Source organism: Pseudophryne corroboree, chromosome 6, assembly GCF_028390025.1.
Source record: "Pseudophryne corroboree isolate aPseCor3 chromosome 6, aPseCor3.hap2, whole genome shotgun sequence".
Taxonomy (NCBI): Eukaryota; Metazoa; Chordata; class Amphibia; order Anura; family Myobatrachidae; genus Pseudophryne; species Pseudophryne corroboree.
Window position 1 is genome coordinate 427,617,877 of NC_086449.1, and position 22,922 is coordinate 427,640,798.

The following is a 22,922-nucleotide window of genomic DNA, read 5'->3' on the forward strand; positions in this document are numbered from 1 at the left end:
CGTATTTTTTTTAACATTTATTTATTAGTTTCTTATATAGCGCAGCATATTCCGTTGCGCTTTGCAATTGGAACAACAGTGATAACACAAAACTGGGTAATAAATGGACATAGAGGTGGGAAGGCCTTGCTCGCAAGCTTACAATCTATAGAGAAATAGTCATTGATACACAAGGATAGGTGCTACCTATTGCATAATAGTCCTGCCAGATTGCAGAATTTCTTGGTGGTCTTTATCATATAGTCATACAGCAATGTTGACCAGAGGTTAGGAGGATGTTGAATTAAAGAAAAAAAAATACTGTATGTTAGGTGTGGACTGTACAGCAGGTTGTAATTTGATATGAATATTTATGAAGGGTATGTGGGCAGTTATGGAATTTGATAATTTTGCCTGAAGAGGTGAGTTTTTAGGGAATGCTTGAAGGTTTGAAGACTAGAGGAAAGTCTCATTGTGTGGGGGAGGACACTCCACAGAGTAGGTTCAACCTGAAGGAAGTCCTGAAATAGTAAATGGGAGCAAGTAATGCGTGTGGTTAAGAGTCAGATCTTGTGCAGAGCGGAGAGGTTGGGTAGGGAGAAATTTTGAGGTAAGTGAAGAGATGTATGTTGGTGTAGTTTCGTTTATAGCCTTATATGTAAGAAAGTATTTTATATTTAAAACTGTAGAATACTGGCAGCCGATGGAGGTCCTGATGGAGTGGATCCGCAGGCGATAAGTGTTTAGCGAGAAAGATTAGCCTTGTAGCTACATTCAAAATGGATTGCAGTGGTGACGTTTTTTTTTTTTATAACACCAGTAAGTAGACTATTGCAATAATCAACGTGAGAGATGGATTAGCGTTTTTGCAGTGTCTTGTGAAAAATAAGGCTGTATTTTGGATGTGTTTTTTTTTTTTTACATGTATATAACATGATTTAGAGACAGATTAAGTGGGGGGAGTAAAGGACAGTTTGTAGTTTTTAAGATGACACCTAGGCAGCAAGCTTGTAGGGTAGGGTTGGTTGTCAAGTTATCAACAGTGACCGAGATATCAGGTTGTTCACTTCTGTTCCAAAATTACACCTTCCATCACACACATTCCCTTCTATAAGGCCATACGCCAAAGGTTTTGTATTTGGGTTAGGTAAAGGGTTTATTACTAGGTTATTACACCTCAGTAACTGAAAGGAAAGCTTTGGCAGGTGATAGAAGGGTTTATGGGTAAAACAAAGAAACAATGGAAACTGTACTGAAATATTTGCTCTTCAAGAAAACTTTCTATTTCCTTCTTAAAAGTAAAATACATTTCCAGCAGTATGTTTTTATACAAATATCCCTTAATAGTTACAACATATGCAAAATATGAAAGTATATTTTTTGGTATTGAATGCCATTTAGACTGTTCTGGCAAGCTGTTTTCCATCTTAAAATATGGTGAGCTGAAATGCGTGACTGGTTTGGGCGCCCAAACGGCACTTTTCGCGATCATGCACAGCACTTATAAAGCAGCTAAACCTGACCCCTATTAGCACGATAAAGACATACATTTCAATGTCACTTTAGATGGGAGATCGGGTGCGATAATTTTTTATTCCATCCTGTGTATCCTACATAGGTTGTTTTTCAATTCCGACCCTGCAGTGAATGTTTTATACTTGTTTAGGAGGTTCTTTGGCTGGAATTGTTTTATACTACTTGCCCTGAGTTTTCTCTATATTTTTCAAATGCCCTTTTCTGAATATCCCCTCGTTTTTTTTGTTTCTATGACCACCGTTTTGTAATGAAAAATTCTTTAGCATTATAAAAATGGGTAATAATATGATATTGTCTTTTGTCATGAAGTATATAACAAAGGGTTCATGGAACATTCAGTATACTTTTACAAAATCTTTTTGTGGCTAGATGGGTTTACTCTACCAGCTGGGTCACTGTTAAGTGCAATTGGATAATCTTACTATGTGACATGACCCATGGGGCGGGATGTAATGAAGGTTGGTACGGCAGGATGCCAGCCGAACTCAGACATTTTTTTTAAAAGGGCAATTATGTAAAAGGCATGGTTTAGCCCCTTTAAAAAAAAAAAAAAAAAACCTCATCCTGGCCGTGATCTGGACTATAGGGGTTTCTTCTTGCCATCAGTAAATGCATGCTACTGACTTTTCCTACTGCTTTTTTTTAAGAGGTTTAGTTACTGTCGCCACCAGGTTCGTTCAATGAAAACTGAACAGGTTTATGCAGAAATGGATAAACATTGTAGGTACGAGAGTTCATAGAGCATATAGATGTGTGTATCATCTAAACTTCTGAAAACATTTCCTGGGCCACAGCAGCTCCTCTTATTCTGTTTACATACAATTCAGCAGTGAGTAATAAATCCCAATTTATGGTGATGATTGCAGTGAGCACATATATGGAGAGATTTTGCACACAACTACATTGTATCTGACGGAAATTGGGTGTGTACCTTCCATGAATTGCCTGGGACAAGAGGCATGGCCTCATTGACTCCCTTGCATCTGTATCTGACGGCCGATACGGGCGACATTTCTTCACTCCACCGTCACTCTGCTCCATAGCACTGCATGCTAATATGGACGAGATTGTCTATGTTGGCCTGCATGTTTAAACGAGCCGGCACCAGCGATGAACGAATGCGGGGGCGCGCATCGTTCATCGCTGGTGCCTACACACTGAAAGTTATGAACGGTATCTCGTTCATTAATGAATGAGATCGTTCATATCTTTCACTGGTATCGACCAGTGTGTAGGGCCCATTAATTTCCTGCCTTAAAATACCTCCTAGGATCTTGGTCGTACCTCTTACCAAAAGTTCTAATTCTGAAGCTGTACGTTAAATCCAGAGAAGCATACTCCCTGCTATTGCTTACCCCTTAACCCTTTCAGTACTAGTGCTTTGGGGGAATACTGCAGAAAAAAACGACATAAAAGCATTTCAGTATGCATTTCTAAGTTGAATGATAAAATGGTAGTACACTTTATAAACCAGGTTATAATAAAAATTGTACACCTAGAACTAAATAGGGGATTTTGAAATCTGTAAGTGGTTCACACATTCTTGACATATGTATTCATAATTTATTTATATAGTACATACATATTCCACAGCACTTTACTGAGAATATTTGGCCTTTCACATCAGTCCCTGCCTCTGTGGAGCTCACAATCTATATTTCCTACCACATACACACTAGAGTTAATGTAATCCAGAAGCCAATTAACCTATCAGTATATTTTTATATTGCGAAAGAAACGAGTACCTGGAGGAAACGCACACAAGCACGCAGAGAACATACAAACTGCACAAATGGTTTTGAGGGGAATAATGAACCCAAGACCTCAGTGCTGTGATGCCGTAATGCTAACAGTTGCACCAACCATGCTGCCCCATACCCATAATAGTAGTTTTAGAACACTTTTAAAGTCTTTACCTTGTGAGTTGTACATATTGGATTTTCACTGAAAAAAATATTCTTTGCACTCTTGTGTAGTATTTCTGCACTAAAAAGCAATTCTTTCTTTTCATTTAGACCAGAATCCGTAGAAGCAAGCCCTGTTGTAGTTGAAAAGTCAAACAGTTACCCACACCTGTTGTATACCAGCAGTTCTCATCACTCACACAGTTATATTGGCTTGCCTTATGCGGTAAGTATGAGGTGTGGTATTGATATCACATTTGTATACAGTTGTACAGATTTTTGAGGTTTTCAGAGAGTTTTAACAGTATTTGTGTATTTACAGATATGTCCTCGTATATCTTTCATGCCAGGTTGTACACAAAATAATTGATAGGATACTTGTGTATCTGTGCGCGACTGAGAATCTGAGGGGCTGATTCAAATGTTTTACTCTATGGTTCTCACCAAGGGGGCGCAAAATCGAGCAATTCAACTGTTGCTTCGTTTAGGTGCCCAGTAACTGTGTGGACAACATTTTTTTCTTGCAGCCTCCTGAGATGTGAGAAAAAATGTGCAGAAACTCTGCACTTTAGGAGTTTATACGGGTTTTAGGAGGCTAAATCTAATCTATTTGGGCGCAATGTGCATTGGGGTCCCAAACGCAATTGATTTGTGACAATTGTTTTGGCGGTTTAAATGGGATTTTCTCTTACTTCCTAGAGGATGCTGGGGACTCCGTAAGGACCATGGGGGTATAGACGGGCTCCGCAGGAGATTGGGCTCCTAAAAGAACTTTGACTATGGGTGTGCACTGGCTCCTCAATCTATGCCCCTCCTCCAGACCTCAGTTAGATTCTGTGCCCAGAGGAGAAAGGGTACAAAGCAGTGAGCTCTCAAGAGTTTGCTGTTTTAAAGAATTTTGTTAGGTTTTTTATTTTCAGGGAGTCCTGTTGGCAACAGGCTCCCTGCATCGTGGGACCGAGGAGAGAGAAGCAGAGCTGGCTTGTAAGGTTGGGCACTGCTTCTAGGCTACTGGACACCATTAGCTCCAGAGGGAGTCGGAACACAGGCCTCACCTGGGGTTCGTCCCGGAGCCGCGCCGCCGTCCTCACAGATGCCGAAGATAGAAGCCGGGTGAGTATTGAGGAAAAGACTTCAGGCGGCAGAAGACATCAGATCTTCATGAGGTAAGCGCGCAGCGGTAAGCTGCGCGCCATTGCTCCCAGTCTCACACACACACAAGAGGCACTGTAGGGTGCAGGGCGCGGGGGGGGGGGGCACCCTGGGCAGCAATAAACCTCAATTTGGGCATAAATATGTCGGATTAGGCTGTGGGACAGTAAATCCACGGACCCCCGCCATTTACTTACAATATCATGAGGGGACCGAAGCCCGCCGTCGGGTGGGCGGGGCTTGATCCTCGGCACTACCAGCGCCATTTTCTCCACAGAGGCTGCATGAGAAAACGCTGGCTCCCTGTTCTCTCCCCTGCTGAGCTTCACAGGCTGGAAAAAAGAGGAGGGGGGCACATTGGTGACGTAGTGAGTGGAGATTAACATTATAAATATATAAAAGCGCTATCTGGTCATATATTCCAGTGTTTGGGCGCTGGGTGTGTGCTGGCATTCTCTCTCTCTGTCTCCCCTAAGGGCCTGGTTGGGGTTTTGTCCCCTTATAGGTAACTCCCTGTGTGTGTGGGGTGTCGGTAAGTGTGTGTCGACATGTCTGAAGCGGAAGGCTTCTCCAAGGAGGAGGTGGAGCAAATGAGTGGTGTGTCCCCGTCGCTGGTGCCGACTCAGGATTGGATGAGCATGTGGCATAGGTTAAATGCAAGTGTGACCTCTTTACATGAGCGGCTTGATAAGGCTGAATTAAGGGGAACATCAGGGGGTCAATCCTCGGATTGGACCAATTCACAGGGCCCGTCTGGGTCTCAAAAACGTCCCTTAGCACAAGACACTACTACCGACACGGACTCTGATTCCAGTGTCGTTTATGACGAAGTAAAATGTTAAGAGCCATTTACAACGTCCTCCTGCAGGGGTCTCCCTGTCCTGATCCAGTCGGACAACATAACAGCGGTGGCGTACGTAAACCGCCAAGGCGGAACAAGGAGCAGGGCGGCAATGGCGGAAGCCACAAGAATTCTACGCTGGGCGGAACAGCACGTGAGCGCTTTGTCAGCAGTCTTCCTCCCGGGCGTGGACAACTGGGAAGCAGACTACCTCAGCAGACACTATCTCCATCCAGGAGAGTGGGCTCTTCATCAAGAGGTATTTGCAGAAGTGACAAGGCGTTGGGGAATGCCTCTGATAGACATGATGGCGTCTCGCCTCAACAAGAAGCTTCCGAAGTATTGTTCCAGGTCAAGGGACCCCCAAGCCTGTGCGGTGGATGCTCTGGTAACTCAGTGGGTGTTTCAGTCGGTGTATGTGTTCCCTCCGCTTCCTCTCATTCCAAAGGTGTTGAGGATCATAAGATGAACAAGGGTTCAGGCTATACTCGTCGTTCCAGATTGGCCACGGAGGGCCTGGTATCCGGATCTTCAGTAATTACTAGTGAAAGATCCCTGGCCGCTTCCTCTAAGAGAGGACCTGTTACTGCAGGGGCCCTGCGTGTTTCTGGACTTACCGCAGCTGCGTTTGACGGCGTGGAAGTTGAACGCCAAATCGTAGCTCGGAAGGGTATTCCCGGGGAGGTCATCCCCACTCTCCTTAAGGCTAGGAAGGAGGTTACGGCGATACATTATCACCGTATTTGGAGAAAGTATGTGTCGTGGTGTGAAACCAAAGCAGCTCCTGCGGAGGAGTTTCACTTGGGTCGTTTCCTCCATTTTTTGCAGGCAGGCGTGGATGCTGGCCTGAAATTGGGTTCCATCAAAGTGCAGATTTCGGCTTTATCTATTTTCTTTCAAAAAGAATTAGCCGTCCTTCATGAGGTTCAGACTTTCGTGAAGGGAGTGCTGCATATCCATCCTCCATTTGTGCCACCCGTGGCACCGTGGGATCTTGAAGTGGTGTTGCAGTTTCTTATGTCTCACTGGTTTAACCCTTTGCGTAAGGTTGAGTTAAAGTTTCTCACTTGGAAAGTTGTAATGCTTTTGGCTTTTGCGTCTGCCAGACGAGTGTCCGAATTGGCGGCTATGTCTCACAAGAGCCCATATTTGATTTTTCATGTGGATAGAGCGGAATTGAGGACTCGTCAACAATTTCTGCCGAAGGTGGTTTCTTCGTTTCACATAAATCAACCTATTGTGGTACCTGTGGCTACGGATGCTGTGGCAGTCCCAAAATCTCTGGATGTTGTAAGAGCTTTGAAAATTTATGTAGCCAGAACGGCTTTTACTAGGAAAACAGAGGCTCTGTTTGTCCCGTATGCTTCCAACAAGATTGGAAATCCTGCTTCTAAGCAGACTATTGCACGCTGGATTTGTAATACGATTCAGCACACTCACTCTTCGGCTGGGCTACCGTTGCCGAAGTCAGTAAAGGCCCATTCTACCAGGAAGGTGGGCTCATCTTGGGCGGCTGCCCGAGGGGTCTTGGCTCTTCAACTTTGCCGAGCAGCTACATGGTTGGGTTCAAACACTTTTGCTAAGTTCTACATGTTTGATACCCTGGCTGATGAGGACCTCATGTTTGCTCAGTCGGTGCTGCAGAGTCGTCCGCACTCTCCCGCCCGGTCTGGAGCTTTGGTATAGACCCCATGGTCCTTTTGGAGTCCCCAGCATCCTCTAGGACGTAAGAGAAAATAGGATTTTAATACCTACTGGTAAATCGTTTTCTCCTAGTCCGTAGAGGATGCTGGGCGCCCATCCCAGTGCGGACTGTTCCTTGCAGTTGTATTGATACTGGTTATTTTCGGTTACACGAGGTTTGTATATCCGTTATTCAGCTTGTTGCTGTTGTTAGTTCATACTGTTATTTGGTTTCCTGCTGCTCCAGTTGTACGGTATGTTTGTGGTGTGGGCTGGTATGTTTCTCACCCTTAGTTTAACAAAAATCCTTTCCTCGAAATGTCCATCTCTCCTGGGCACAGTTCTTATAACTGAGGTCTGGAGGAGGGGCATAGAGGGAGGAGCCAGTTCACACCCAGTCAAAGTCTTTTTAGTGTGCCCATGTCTCCTGCGGATCCCGTCTATACCCCATGGTCCTTTTGGAGTCCCCAGCATCCTCTACGGACTAGTAGAAAAGGATTTACCGGTAGGTATTAAAATCCTATTTTTAGACGCCCAAAACAATTGAATCAGCCCCTGAATCTGTATACGAAGTGCTACAATGTAGCAGCTTGTTTTTTCCAGTATAATTTCTGTTTTGCTCCATTTTCAGACTAGGTCACACAATGTACAAGTGTCATATCAATTTAATCAGCACAGTCATATTGTGCACCCTAGTTTCATTGACATTAGAATTGCACTGGACCTGTCTGCTCACTCAAGTGAGGCATCTCGTGCAGCGTGTCGTACTGAGGCTACATGTATGAGGACGCATCTGTATGTAATGGACATTCTGATCTGAATAAGGACAGTTAATGGTAATAACCATCATATACAGACATTGTTCCCAGCAGTGTTAACACTACTGTGCAGGTGCCGTCATGGTATAGAGATCTAAAAGGTTCACTATCTTTCTCTGACGTCCTAAGTGGATGCTGGGGACTCCGTCAGGACCATGGGGAATAGCGGCTCCGCAGGAGACAGGGCACAAAAGTAAAAGCTTTAGGATCAGGTGGTGTGCACTGGCTCCTCCCCCTATGACCCTCCTCCAAGCCTCAGTTAGATCTTTGTGCCCGGCCGAGAAGGGTGCAATCTAGGTGGCTCTCCTAAAGAGCTGCTTAGAGTAAAAGTTTTGTTAGGTTTTTTATTTTCAGTGAGTCCTGCTGGCAACAGGCTCACTGCATCGAGGGACTTAGGGGAGAAGGAGTGAACTCACCTGTGTGCAGGATGGATTGGCTTCTTAGGCTACTGGACACTAGCTCCAGAGGGACGATCACAGGTACAGCCTGGATGGGTCACCGGAGCCGCGCCGCCGACCCCCTTGCAGATGCTGAAGAGAGAAGAGGTCCAGAAATCGGCGGCTGAAGACTTCCCAGTCTTCTTAAGGTAGCGCACAGCACTGCAGCTGTGCGCCATTGCTCTCAGCACACTTCACACCAACGGTCACTGAGGGTGCAGGGCGCTTGGGGGGGCGCCCTGGGCAGCAATGAAAGTACCTATGCTGGCTAAAAATACATCACATATAGCCCCTGAGGCTATATGGATGTATTTAACCCCTGCCAGGTTGTCAGAAAAACGGGAGAAGAAGCCAGCCGAAAAGGGGGCGGGGCCTATTCTCCTCAACACACAGCGCCATTTTCCCTCACAGAACTGCTGGTGGGAAGGCTCCCAGGCTCTCCCCTGCACTGCACTACAGAAACAGGGTTAAAACAGAGAGGGGGGGCATTTTTGTGGCGATATTATTACATATTAAGATGCTATAAGGGAAAACACTTATATAAGGTTGTCCCTGTAAAATTATAGCGTTTTGGTGTGTGCTGGCAAACTCTCCCTCTGTCTCCCCAAAGGGCTAGTGGGGTCCTGTCCTCTATCAGAGCATTCCCTGTGTGTGTGTGTGCTGTGTGTCGGTACGTGTGTCGACATGTATGAGGACGATGTTGGTGAGGAGACGGAGCAATTGCCTGTAATGGTGATGTCACTCTCTAGGGAGTCGACACCGGAATGGATGGCTTATTTAGGGAATTACGTGATAATGTCAACAAGCTGCAAGGTCGGTTGACGACATGAGACGGCTGGCAAACCAACTAGTACCTGTCCAGGCGTCTCAAACACCGTCAGGGGCTTTAAAACGCCCATTACCTCAGTCGGTCGACACAGACACAGACACGGACACTGACTCCAGTGTCGACGGTGAAGAAACAAACGTATTTTCCATTAGGGCCACACGTTACATGTTAAGGGCAATGAAGGAGGTGTTACATATTTCTGATACTACAAGTACCACAAAAAAGGGTATTATGTGGGGTGTGAAAAAACTGCCTGTAGTTTTTCCTGAATCAGATAAATTAATTGAAGTGTGTGATGATGCGTGGGTTTCCCCCGAAAAAAAAATTAAAGGCGCTCACACGCTTATCAAAACAAGTGGCGTTACCGTCTCCAGATACGGCCGCCCTCAAGGAGCCAGCTAATAGGAGGCTGGAAAATATCCTAAAAAGTATATACACACATACTGGTGTTATACTGCGACCAGCGATCGCCTCAGCCTGGATGTGCAGCGCTGGGGTGGCTTGGTCGGATTCCCTGACTGAAAATATTGATACCCTTGACAGGGACAGTATTTTATTGACTATAGAGCATTTCTATATATACGAGATGCACAGAGGGATATTTGCACTCTGGCATCATGAGTAAGTGCGATGTCCATGTCTGCCAGAAGATGTTTATGGACGCGACAGTGGTCAGGTGATGCAGATTCCAAACGGCACATGGAAGTATTGCCGTATAAAGGGGAGGAGTTATTTGGGGTCGGTCCATCGGACCTGGTGGCCACGGCAACAGCTGGAAAATCCACCTTTTTACCCTAAGTCACATCTCAGCAGAAAAAGACACCGTCTTTTCAGCTTCAGTCCTTTCGTCCCCATAGGGGCAAGCGGGCAAAAGGCCAGTCATATCTGCCCAGGGGTAGAGGAACGGAAGAAGACTGCAGCAGGCAGCCCCTTCCCAGGAACAGAAGCCCTCCACCGCTTCTGCCAAGTCCTCAGCATGACGCTGGGGCCGTACAAGCGGACTCAGGTGCGGTGGGGGGGGGTCGTCTCAAGAGTTTCAGCGCGCAGTGGGCTCACTCGCAAGTGGACCCCTGGATCCTACAAGTAGTATCCCAGGGGTACAGATTGGAAATTCGAGACGTCTCCCCCTCGCAGGTTCCTGAAATTTGCTTTACCAACGTCTCCCTCCGACAGGGAGGCATTATTGGAAACAATTCACAAGCTGTATTCCCAGCAGGTGATAATCAAAGTACCCCTCCTACAACAAGGAAAAGGGTATTATTCCACACTATTTGTGGTACTGAAGCCAGACTGCTCGGTGAGATCTATTCTAAATCTGAAATCTTTGAACACTTACATACAAAGGTTCAAATCAAGATGGAGTCACTCAGAGCAGTGATAGCGAACCAGGAAGAAGGGGACTATATGGTGTACCTGGACATCAAGGATGCTTACCTCCATGTCCCAAATTGCCCTTCTCACCAAGGGTACCTCAGGTTCGTGGTACAGAACTGTCACTATCAGTTTCAGACGCTGCCGTTTGGATTGTCCACGGCACCCCGGGTCTTTACCAAGGTAATGGCCGAAATGATGATTCTTCTTCAAAGAAAAGGCGTCTTAATTATCCCTTACTTGGACGATCTCCTGATAAGGGCAAGGTCCAGAGAACAGTTGGAGGTCGGAGTAGTACTATCTCAAGTAGTTCTACGACAGCACGGGTGGATTCTAAATATTCCAAAATCGCAGCTGATTCCGACGACACGTCTGCTGTTACTAGGGATGATTCTGGACACAGTCCAGAAAAAGGTGTTTCTCCCGGAGGAGAAAGCCTGGGAGTTATCCGAGCTAGTTAGGAACCTCCTAGAACCAGGCCAAGTGTCAGTGCATCAATGCACAAGAGTCCTGGGAAAAATGGTGGCTTCTTACGAAGCGATTCCATTCGGCAGATTTCACGAAAGAATTTTTCAGTGGGATCTGCTGGACGAATGGTCCGGATCGCATCTTCAGATGCATCAGCGGATAATCCTGTCTCCAAGGACAAGGGTGTCTCTTCTGTGGTGGCTGCAGAGTGCTCATCTACTAGAGGGCAGCAGATTCGGCATTCAGGACTGGGTCCTGGTGACCACGGATGCCAGCCTGAGAGGCTGGGGAGCAGTCACACAGGGAAGAAATTTCCAAGGAGTGTGGTCAAGTCTGGAGACTTCTCTCCACATAAATATACTGGAGCTAAGGGCAATTTACAATGCTCTGAGCCTAGGAAGACCTCTGCTTCAAAGTCAACCGGTGCTGATCCAGTCGGACAACATCACGGCAGTCGCCCACGTAAACAGACAGGGCGGCACAAGAAGCAGGAGGGCAATGGCAGCAAGGATTCTTCGCTGGGCGAAAAATCATGTGATAACACTGTTAGCGGTGTTCATTCCGGGAGTGGACAACTGGGAAGCAGACTTCCTCAGCAGGCACGACCTCCACTCGGGAGAGTGGAGACTTCATCTGGAAGTCTTCCACATGATTGTGAACCGTTGGGAAAGACCAAAGGTGGACATGATGGCGTCCCGTCTGAACAAAAAACTGGACAGGTATTGCGCCAGGTCAAGAGACCCTCAGGCAATAGCTGGGACGCTCTGGTAACACCGTGGGTGTACCAGTCGGTGTATGTGTTCCCTCCTCTGCCTCTCATACCCAAGGTACTGAGAATTATAAGAAGGAGAGGAGTAAGAACTATACTCGTGGCTCCGGATTGGCCAAGAAGGACTTGGTACCCGGAACTTCAAGAGATACTAAGAAGGGACTTGCTTCAGCAAGGATCATGTCTGTTCCAAGATTTACCGCGGCTGCGTTTGACGGCATGGCGGTTGAACGCCGGATCCTAAGGGAAAAAGGCATTCCGGAAGAGGTCATCCCTACCCTGGTCAGAGCCAGGAAGGAGGTGACCACACAACATTATCACCGCATTTGGCGAAAATATGTTGCATGGTGTGAGGCCAGGAAGGCCCCCACGGAGGAATTTCAACTCTGTCGATTCCTACATTTCCTGCAAACAGGAGTGTCTATGTGCCTCAAATTGGGGTCCATTAAGGTTCAAATTTCGGCCCTGTCGAATTTCTTCCAGAAAGAATTGGCTTCAGTTCCTGAAGTCCAGAAGTTTGTCAAGGGAGTACTGCATATACAACCCCCTTTTGTGCCTCCAGTGGCACTGTGGGATCTCAACGTAGTTCTGGGATTCCTCAAATCACATTGGTTTAAACCGCTCAAATCTGTGGATTTGAAATATCTCACATGGAAAGTGACCATGCTGTTGGCCCTGGCCTCGGCCAGGCGAGTGTCAGAATTGGCGGCTTTGTCTCACAAAAGCCCATATCTGATTGTCCATTCGGACAGGGCAGAGCTGCGGACTCGTCCCCAGTTTCTCCCTAAGGTGGTGTCAGCGTTTCACCTGAACCAGCTTATTGTGGTACCTGCGGATACTAGGGACTTGGAGGACTCCAAGTTGCTAGATGTTGTCAGGGCCCTGAAAATATAGGTTTCCAGGACGGCTGGAGTCAGGAAAACTGACTTGCTGTTATCCTGTATGCACCCAACAAACTGGGTGCTCTTGCTTCTAAGCAGACGATTGCTAGTTGGATGTGTAGTACAATTCAGCTTGCACATTCTGTGGCAGGCCTGCCACAGCCAAAATATGTAAATGCCCATTCCACAAGGAAGGTGGGCTCATCTTGGGCGGCTGCCCGAGGGGTCTCGGCTTTACAACTTTGCCGAGCTGCTACTTGGTCAGGGGCACACCCTGGCTGAGGAGGACCTGGAGTTCTCTCACTCGGTGCTGCAGAGTCATCCGCACTCTCCCGCCCGTTTGGGAGCTTTGGTATAATCCCCATGGTCCTTACGGAGTCCCAGCATCCACTTAGGACGTCAGAGAAAATAAGAATTTACTTACCGATAATTCTATTTCTCGTAGTCCGTAGTGGATGCAGGGCGCCCATCCCAAGTGCGGATTGTCTGCAATACTTGTACATAGTTATTGTTACAAAAATCGGGTTATTATTGTTGTGAGCCATCTTTTCAGAGGCTCCGCTGTTATCATGCTGTTAACTGGGTTCAGATCACAGGTTGTACAGTGTGATTGGTGTGGCTGGTATGAGTCTTACCCGGGATTCAAAATCCTTCCTTATTGTGTACGCTCGTCCGGGCACAGTATCCTAACTGAGGCTTGGAGGAGGGTCATAGGGGGAGGAGCCAGTGCACACCACCTGATCCTAAAGCTTTTACTTTTGTGCCCTGTCTCCTGCGGAGCCGCTATTCCCCATGGTCCTGACGGAGTCCCCAGCATCCACTACGGACTACGAGAAATAGAATTATCGGTAAGTAAATTCTTATTTTACTCATCCTGATCCATAGCTAATAGAATAATTCCACAGACAGTAGATGGGAAAACTTCTTTTTTTGTTTGTGTCTATTAGCAATAACGTTGAGAACCCCTCTGTGTAGTCAGCATTTCAGTGAAACATGACGAGACTGGTTTTCTGAGAACTATTTTTTTTTTTTAAATGTGCATATTAGCATTATGTATATGTGGGTTCAGCTATATTTTCCAGACAATGCATAACAGGCAAATTGGTGTAAATACATAAAAATGGGATTTATGCTCTTACCTGGGTAAATCCTTTTCTTAGAGTACATAGGGGGCACAGGGAGAGGACTGAGTCCGGACACCAAAGAGTTACAGAACTCTTCCCAGCAGCCCTCAGTCTACCTGTCCTCTATACCCTGACCGAGCCCCGACAGTTTTTTTTGTTTTTGTTTTTTTGTTTACAGCCCCCAGTTACAGATCAATTTTACGTTATTATTTTATTTTTAGGTCTGCACTGGAGTAACTGTGGGGCATCCATTGGATGCCCACATAGTTACTCCACCGTTCAGCCCTGGTGGCAGCAGCAGCAATGGCGACTGGGTCGGTGACTTCCACCATGGGTCTCCAGGCAGTGCACACCTTCTAGAGCTCGTAGCCATGACCGAGGGCTGAAGGATAAGTAGGACGGCTCCCGGTTTACAGGAAGATGCAGCGATCCATCCTGCGGGTGAGAGACCGCGGGGTGCTGTGCTAGCCCATGATAATGCACTGAGCTACTTGACCCACAGGGCGTAAGCAACACAGGTACAGCGCTGTGTCCCTGTGGTCCTGTCACCTTAGGGGGAAGAGGTCTTTGCCTGTTAGCTCCTCCCCCGTGGCTCGCTTTTGTTAACTGCCTTCCTTGGGCTCTATCCTCCTCCCTCTTTGATCTCCTCACTCAGGACGCTGGGCAGCCATTTTAAGCACATAGCTGCACCAATATCAGAAGGAGATGGACCCTTGGCCTCACTCTCCCCAGTACCTTGCTCCTGAAGCCTGGTCTTTAGCCAACTCCTTCCTGCTACTTCATAGCTGGATTGTTAAGTATTCTTATGCATTGAGAGTTTTGTGTGCCTGTGGAGTGTATCTTGTATATCTGCCACTCACTAATTGGAACAACCTTCGGTTGGTGCCTTACCTTTTTTATAGATCTATCTATTATAGATACTGCCTACCCCACTAATTGCTATTGGGTGCATTTAGTCTTTTGCACGGCTGTTAACACATCCTGCTGTTTCAGCTTCAGTGTGTGGCGATTCAATTGTATTTCTGCTGCGGGGTACACTGGGATCCACAGGGAATAACATCGGGGTGTAGAGTAGGATCTTGATCCGAGGCACCAATAGGCTCAAAGCTTTGACTGTTCCCAAGATGCATAGCGCAGCCTCCTCTATAACCCCGCCTCTGTGCACAGGAGCTCAGTTTTGTAGTTTGTGCTATGCAGTAAGCAGGCATACAACAGGTGGGCTGCTCCAGCAGCCCTGAGAGAGCTTTTCTAAGCAAAGATAGAATACTTCAAGGGCTGCAGCAGTGATAGATGTCAGTCTGACATCTCCTGCTGCACCTCCATCACCTCCTCCAGCGGCGCTGTATACTCCCGCGCCTTGGTTGCCGGGTACTTACAGTGGAGGCTCCGGTTTGCTCCCCGTTAGTCACACACTCGCCGAAGTTCTCCTGGATCGCGTGGCCGCACTCAGGGAGGAGTTAAGTGGGTCCCCTAGGCGGGTTCCGCTGAAATCGTGGTCCGGCGCAGCCGGGCCGCGTGCGCTGGCATGGACACTGTGGTCGGGAAGGGACTCCACTAAACCACCAGGGCAACGGCACAGGTCGTTTTTTTCCTCATAAAACACGTTTCTCTATCGTCCTAGTGGATGCTGGGGTTCCTGAAAGGACCATGGGGAATAGCGGCTCCGCAGGAGACAGGGCACAAAAAGTAAAGCTTTAGGATCAGGTGGTGTGCACTGGCTCCTCCCCCCATGACCCTCCTCCAAGCCCCAGTTAGATTTTTGTGCCCGGCCGAGAAGGGTGCAATCTAGGTGGCTCTCCTAAAGAGCTGCTTAGAAAAGTTTAGCTTAGGTTTTTTATTTTACAGTGAGTCCTGCTGACAACAGGATCACTGCAACGAGGGACTTAGGGGAGAAGAAGTGAACTCACCTGCGTGCAGGATGGATTGGCTTCTTTGGCTACTGGACATTAGCTCCAGAGGGACGATCACAGGTACAGCCTGGATGGTCACCGGAGCCTCGCCGCTGGCCCCCTTGCAGATGCTGAAACAAGAAGAAGGTCCAGAATCGGCGGCATGAAGACTCCTCAGTCTTCTTAAGGTAGCGCACAGCACTGCAGCTGTGCGCCATTTCCTCTCAGCACACTTCACACGGCAGTCACTGAGGGTGCAGGGCGCTGGGAGGGGGGCGCCCTGGGAGGCAATGAAAACCTATTTTTGGCTAAAAATACCTCACATATAGCCTCCGGGGGCTATATGGAGATATTTAACCCCTGCCAGAATCCGTTAAGAGCGGGAGACGAGGCCGCCGAAAAAGGGGCGGGGCCTATCTCCTCGGCACACAGCGCCATTTTCCCCTCACAGAAAGGCTGGAGGGAAGGCTCCCAGGCTCTCCCCTGCACTGCACTACAGAAACAGGGTTAAAACAGAGAGGGGGGGCACTAATTTGGCGTTAGAAATATATAAAAAAGATGCTATAAGGGAAAACACTTATATAAGGTTGTCCCTATATAATTATAGCGTTTTTGGTGTGTGCTGGCAAACTCTCCCTCTGTCTCTCCAAAGGGCTAGTAGGTCCTGTCCTCTATCAGAGCATTCCCTGTGTGTGTGCTGTGTGTCGGTACGTGTGTGTCGACATGTATGAGGACGATGTTGGTGAGGAGGCGGAGCAATTGCCTGTAATGGTGATGTCACTCTCTAGGGAGTCGACACCGGAATGGATGGCTTATTTAGGGAATTACGTGATAATGTCAACACGCGCCAAGGTCGGTTGACGACATGAGACGGCCGACAAACAATTAGTACCGGTCCAGACGTCTCAAAAACACCGTCAGGGGTTTTAAAACGCCCGTTTACTTTAGTCGGTCGACACAGACACAGACAGGGACACTGAATCCAGTGTCGACGGTGAATAAACAAACGTATTCCTTATTAGGGCCACACGTTAAGGGCAATGAAGGAGGTGTTACATATTTCTGATACTACAAGTACCACAAAAGAGGGTTTTATGTGGGATGTGAAAAAACTACCGTAGTTTTTCCTGAATCAGATAAATTAAATGAAGTGTGTGATGATGCGTGGGTTCCCCCCGATAGAAAATATGGGCGGTATACCCTTTCCCGCCAGAAGTTAGGGCGCGTTGGGAAACACCCCTTAGGGTGGATAAGGCGCTCACACGCTTATCAGAACAAGTGGCGGTACCGTCTATAGATAGGGCCGTCCTCAAGGAGCCAGCTGACAGGAGGCTGGAAAATATCATAAAAAGTATATACACACATACTGGTGTTATACTGCGACCAGCGATCGCCTCAGCCGGGATGTGCAGAGCTGGGGTGGCTTGGTCGGATTCCCTGACTAAAAATATTGATACCCTTGACAGGGACAGTATTTTATTGACTATAGAGCATTTAAAGGATGCATTTCTATATATGCGAGATGCACAGAGGGATATTTGCACTCTGGCATCAAGAGTAAGTGCGATGTCCATATCTGCCAGAAGATGTTTATGGACACGACAGTGGTCAGGTGATGCAGATTCCAAACGGCACAAAGGTGTATTGCCGTATAAAGGAAGAGGAGTTATTTGGGGTCGGTCCATCGGACCTGGTGGCCACGGCAACTGCTGGAAAATCCACCGTTTTTACCCTAAGTCACATCTCTGCAGAAAAAGACACCGTCTTTTCAGCTTCAGTCCTTTCGTCCCTATAAGAGTCATATCTGCCCAGGGATAGAGGAAAGGGAAGAAGACTGCAGCAGGCAGCCCATTCCCAGGAACAGAAGCGTTCCACCGCTTCTGACAAGCTCTCAGCATGACGCTGAGACCGTACAGGACCCCTGGATCCTACAAGTAGTATCCCAGGGGTACAGATTGGAATGTCGAGACGTTTCCCCTGCGCAGGCTCCTGAAGTCTGCTTTACCAAGGTCTCCCTCCGACAAGGAGGCAGTATGGGAAACAATTCACGAGCTGTATTCCCAGCAGGTGATAATTAAATTACCCCTCCTACAACAAGAAAAGGGGTATTATTCCACACTATATTGTGGTACTGAAGCCAGAAGGCTAGGTGAGACCTATTCTAAATCTAAAAAAATTTGAACACTTACAAAGGTTCAAATCAAGATGGAGTCACTCAGAGCAGTGATAACGAACCGGGAAGAAGGGGACTATATGGTGTCCCGAGACATCAGGGATGCTTACCTCCATGTCCCAAATTTGCCCTTATCACTAAGGGTACCTCAGGTTCGTGGTACAGAACTGTCACTATCCGTTTCAGACGCTGCCGTTTGGATTGTCCACGGCACCCCGGGTCTTTACCAAGGTAATGGCCGAAATGATGGTTCTTCTTCGAAGAAAAGGCGTCTTAATTATCCCTTACTTGGACGATCTCCTGATAAGGGCAAAGTCCAGGGAACAGTTGGAGGTCGGAGTAGCACTATCTCGGATACTGTTACAACAGCAGGGGTGGATTCTAAATTCCAAAATCGCAGCTGATCCCGACAACAAGTCTCCTGTGCTTAGGGATGATTCTGGACACAGTCCAGAAAAAGGTGTTTCTCCCGGAAGAGAAAGCCAGGGAGTTATCCGAGCTAGTCAGGAACCTCCTAAAATCAGTGCATCATTGCACAAGGGCCATGGTAAAAAAAATGGTGACTTCCTTCGAAGCAATTCCAGTCGGCAGATTTCATGCAAGAACTTTTCAGTGGGATCTGCTGGACAAATGGTCCGGATCGCATCTTCAGATGCATCAGCGGATAACCCTATATCCAAGGACAAGGGTGTCTCTCCTGTGGTGGTTACAGAGTGCTCATCTTCTAGAGGGCCGCAGATTCGGCATTCAGTTTTGGATGTTGGTGACCACGGAGGCCAGCCCGAGAGGCTGGGGAGCAGTCACACAAGGAAAAAATTTCCAGGGAGTGTGATCAAGTCTGGAGACTTTTCTCCACATAAATATAGCTAAGGGTAAATTTATAATGCTCTAAGCTTAGCAAGACCTCTGCTTCAAGGTCAGCCGGTATTGATCCAGTGGGATAAAACATCACGGCAGTCGCCCACGTAAATAGACAGGGCGGCACAAGAAGCAGGAGGGCAGTGGCAAAAACTGCAAGGACTTTTCGCTGGGCGGAAAATCATGTGATAGCACTGTCAGCAGTGTTTCATTCCGGGAATGGAAACTGGGAAGCAGACTTCCTCAGTAGGCACGACCTCCGCCCGGCAGAGTGGGAACTTCATGGGGAAGTTTTCCACATGATTGTAAACCGTTGGGAATTACCAAAGGTGGACATGATGGCGTCCCGTCTGAACAAAAAACGGGACAGGTATTGCGCCAGGTTAAGAGACCCTCAGGCAATAGCTGTGGACGTTCTGGTAACACCGTGGGTGTACCAGTCGGTGTATGTGTTCCATCCTCTGCTTTTCATACCTAAGGTACTGAGAATTATAAGACGTAGAGGAGTAAGAACTATACTCATGGCTCCGGATTGGCCAAGAAGGACTTGGTACCCGGAACTTCAAGAGATGCTCACAGAGGACTTATGGCCTCTGCCGCTAAGAAGGGACTTGTTTCAGCAAGTACCATGTCTGTTCCAAGACTTACCGCAGCTGCGTTTGACGGCATGGCGGTGGAACGCCGGATCCTAAGGGAAAAGGCATTCAGGAAGTGGTCATTCCTACCCTGGTCAAAGCCAGAAAGGAGGTGACCGCACAACATTATCACCACATGTGGCGAAAATATGTTGCGTGGTGTGAGGCCAGGAAGGCCCCACGAAGAAATTTCAACTCGGTCGATTCCTGCATTTCCTGCAAACAGGGGTGTCTATGGGCCTCAAATTGGGGTCCATTAAGGTTCAAATTTCGGCCCTGTCGATTTTTCTTCCAGAAAGAATTGGCTTCAGTTCCTGAAGTCCAGAAGTTTGTCAAGGGAGTATTGCATATACAACCCCCTTTTGTGCCTCCAGTGGCACTGTGGGATCTCAACGTAGTTCTGGGATTCCTCAAAACACATTGGTTTAAAACCAGTCAAATCTGTGGATTTGAAGCATCTCACATGAAAAGTGAACATGCTCTTGGACCTGGCCTGGACCAGGCGAGTGTCAAATTGGTGGTTTTTTTCTCAAAAAAGCCCATATCTGTTTGTCCATTCGGACAGGGCAGAGCTGCGGACTCGTCCCCAGTTCTCTCCCTAAGGTGGTGTCAGTGTTTCACCTGAACCAGCTTATTGTGGTGTCTTGCGCCTACTAGGGACTTGGAGGACTCCAAGTTGCTAGATGTGGTCAGGGCCCTGAAAATATAGGTTCCAGGACGGCTGGAGTCAGGAAAACTGACTTGCTGTTATCCTGTATGCACCCAACAAACTGGGTGCTCTTGCTTCTAAGCAGACTTTTGCTAGTTGGATGTGTAATACAATTCAGCTTGCACATTCTGTGGCAGGCCTGCCACAGCCAAAATATGTAAATGCCCATTCCACAAGGAAGGTGGGCTCATCTTGGGCGGCTGCCCGAGGAGTCTCGGCTTTATAACTTTGCCGAGCGGCTATTTAGTCAGGGGCAAACACGTTTGTAAAATCCTACAAATTTGATACCCTGGCTAAGGAGGACCTGGAGTTCTCTCATTCGGTGCTGCAGAGTCATCCGCACTCTCCCGCCCGTTTGGGAGCTTTGGTATAATCCCCATGGTCCTTTCAGGAACCCCAGCATCCACTAGGACGATAGAGAAAATAAGAATTTACTTACCGATAATTCTATTTCTCGGAGTCCGTAGTGGATGCTGGGCGCCCATCCCAAGTGCGGATTATCTGCATTACTTGTACATAGTTACAAAAATCGGGTTATTATTTGTTGTGAGCCATCTTTTCAGAGGCTCCGCTGTTATCATACTGTTAACTGGGTTCAGATCACATGTTGTACAGTGTGATTGGTGTGGCTGGTATGAGTCTTACCCGGGATTCATAAATCCTTCCTTATTGTGTACGCTCGTCCGGGCACAGTATCCTAACTGAGGCTTGGAGGAGGGTCATGGGGGGAGGAGCCAGTGCACACCACCTGATCCTAAAGCTTTACTTTTTGTGCCCTGTCTCCTGCGGAGCCGCTATTCCCCATGGTCCTTTCAGGAACCCCAGCATCCACTACGGACTCCGAGAAATAGAATTATCGGTAAGTAAATTCTTATTTTTTATTACAGCCCATCGTACCGGTGGTGAGGTCCAGCAGGGGGATAAGGCTTGGACCTGTAGCCCCGCCCCCAGCCCCAGGGCGCCATTTACAGTAATGTTCCCGCCCTTGAGCTGCATGTATCTCTCTCCCTCACTCCCAGTCAGTGTTTGGGCGCCATTACACAGAGCAGCACTGTTCCTGGGACTGTTTGAGCAAATCCTCCTTTGTAAAGCCTCCTGCATGTAAGCGCTGTGCATTTTACAAGACACTTAAGTATTCTACATGTCTGTTGACAGTATTCGTTAAGAAACCGTACATTTGGTCAGGGTTATATAGTACAATTACCCTGTGATATACATCCAGGCTTTACTGTGCATTGATATATCTACTAATTATGTAGCTATACTGAGTTTCTCTTACGTCCTAGAGGATGCTCGGGACTCCGTAAGGACCATGGGGTATAGACGGGCTCCGCAGGAGACATGGACACCTAAAAGAACTTTCTAATATGGTGTGCACTCCCTCTATGCCCCTCCTCCAGACCTCAGTTAGATCTTGTGCCCAGAGGAGATAGGGTGCATTACAGGGAGCTCTCCTGAGTTTTCTGTAAAAATAATTTTGTTAGGTTTTTTATTTTCAGGGAGCTCTGCTGGCAACAGACTCCCTGCATCGTGGGACTGAGGGGAGAGAAGCAGTCCCACTTCTTAAGAGTTAAGGGCTCTGCTTCTTAGGCTACTGGACACCATTAGCTCCAGAGGGAGTCGGAACACAGGTCTCACCCTGGGGTTCGTCCCGGAGCCGCGCCGCCATCCTCCTCACAGATGCCGGAAAAAAGAAGCCGGGTGAGTATGTCAGACATAAGAAGACATCAGGCGGCAGAAGACTTCAGATCTTCATGAGGTAAGCGCGCAGCAGGAAGCTGCGCGCCATTGCTCCCACACTTACACACACACACACATGGCACTGATGAGTGCAGGGCGCAGGGGGGGCACCCTGGGCAGCAATAAACCTCGTTTTAGGCAAAAAAAAGTATGTAGTTAGGCTGCGGAGGCAGTAAACTACGGATCACCGCCATATTTTTTTTTTTCAAATTCACGAGCGGGACCGGAGCTTGATCCCTCAGCACTAACAGCGCCATTTTCTCCACAGAGGCTGCAGAGAACGCTGGCTCCCTGGACTCTCCCCTGCTGAGCATCAGAGGGCTGAAAAAAAGAGAGGGGGGCACATAATTAAGGCGCAGTGAGTGGGGAAATCTATATACATTTATACATATAAAAGCGCTATCTGGGTTTTCTCTAACGTCCTAAGTGGATGCTGGGGACTCCGTAAGGACCATGGGGATTAGCGGCTCCGCAGGAGACTGGGCACAACTATAAAGAAAGCTTTTAGACTACTGGTGTGCACTGGCTCCTCCCACTAAGACCCTCCTCCAGACTTCAGTTAGATTCTTGTGCCCGGCTGAGCTGGATGCACACTAGGGGCTCTCCTGAGCTCCTAGAAAGAAAGTATATTTAGGTTTTTTATTTTACAGTGAGATCTGCTGGCAACAGACTCACTGCAGCGAGGGACTAAGGGGAGAAGAAGCGAACCTACCTAACAGGTGGTAGTTTGGGCTTCTTAGGCTACTGGACACCATTAGCTCCAGAGGGATCGACCGCAGGACCCGACCTTGGTGTTCGTTCCCGGAGCCGTGCCGCCGTCCCCCTTACAGAGCCAGAAGCAACGAAGAGGTCCGGAAAATCGGCGTCAGAAGACTTCGGTCTTCACCAAGGTAGCGCACAGCACTGCAGCTGTGCGCCATTGCTCCTCATGTACACCTCACACTCCGGTCACTGATGGGTGCAGGGCGCTGGGGGGGGCGCCCTGAGGGCAATATATGACACCTTGGCTGGCAAATATACATCATATATAGTCCTAGAGGCTATATAGATGTAAAATTACCCCTGCCAGTATTCCAGAAAAAGCGGGAGAAAGTCCGCCGAAAAGGGGGCGGGGCTTCTCCCTCAG

General features: G+C 47.9%; 1 protein-coding gene across 6 annotated transcripts in view; it reads left to right on the top strand.

The window, feature by feature from the left end:
- KMT2E (lysine methyltransferase 2E (inactive)) overlaps positions 1 to 22,922 on the top strand; it is a 445,960-nt gene that overhangs the window by 106,699 nt on the left and 316,339 nt on the right. For all 6 annotated transcript variants that reach the window (XM_063927017.1, XM_063927020.1, XM_063927022.1 and 3 more), the window contains exon 3: positions 3,531 to 3,645. In XM_063927017.1, the coding sequence (XP_063783087.1) occupies positions 3,531 to 3,645 (115 nt within the window). The remainder of the gene's footprint in view (positions 1 to 3,530; positions 3,646 to 22,922) is intronic.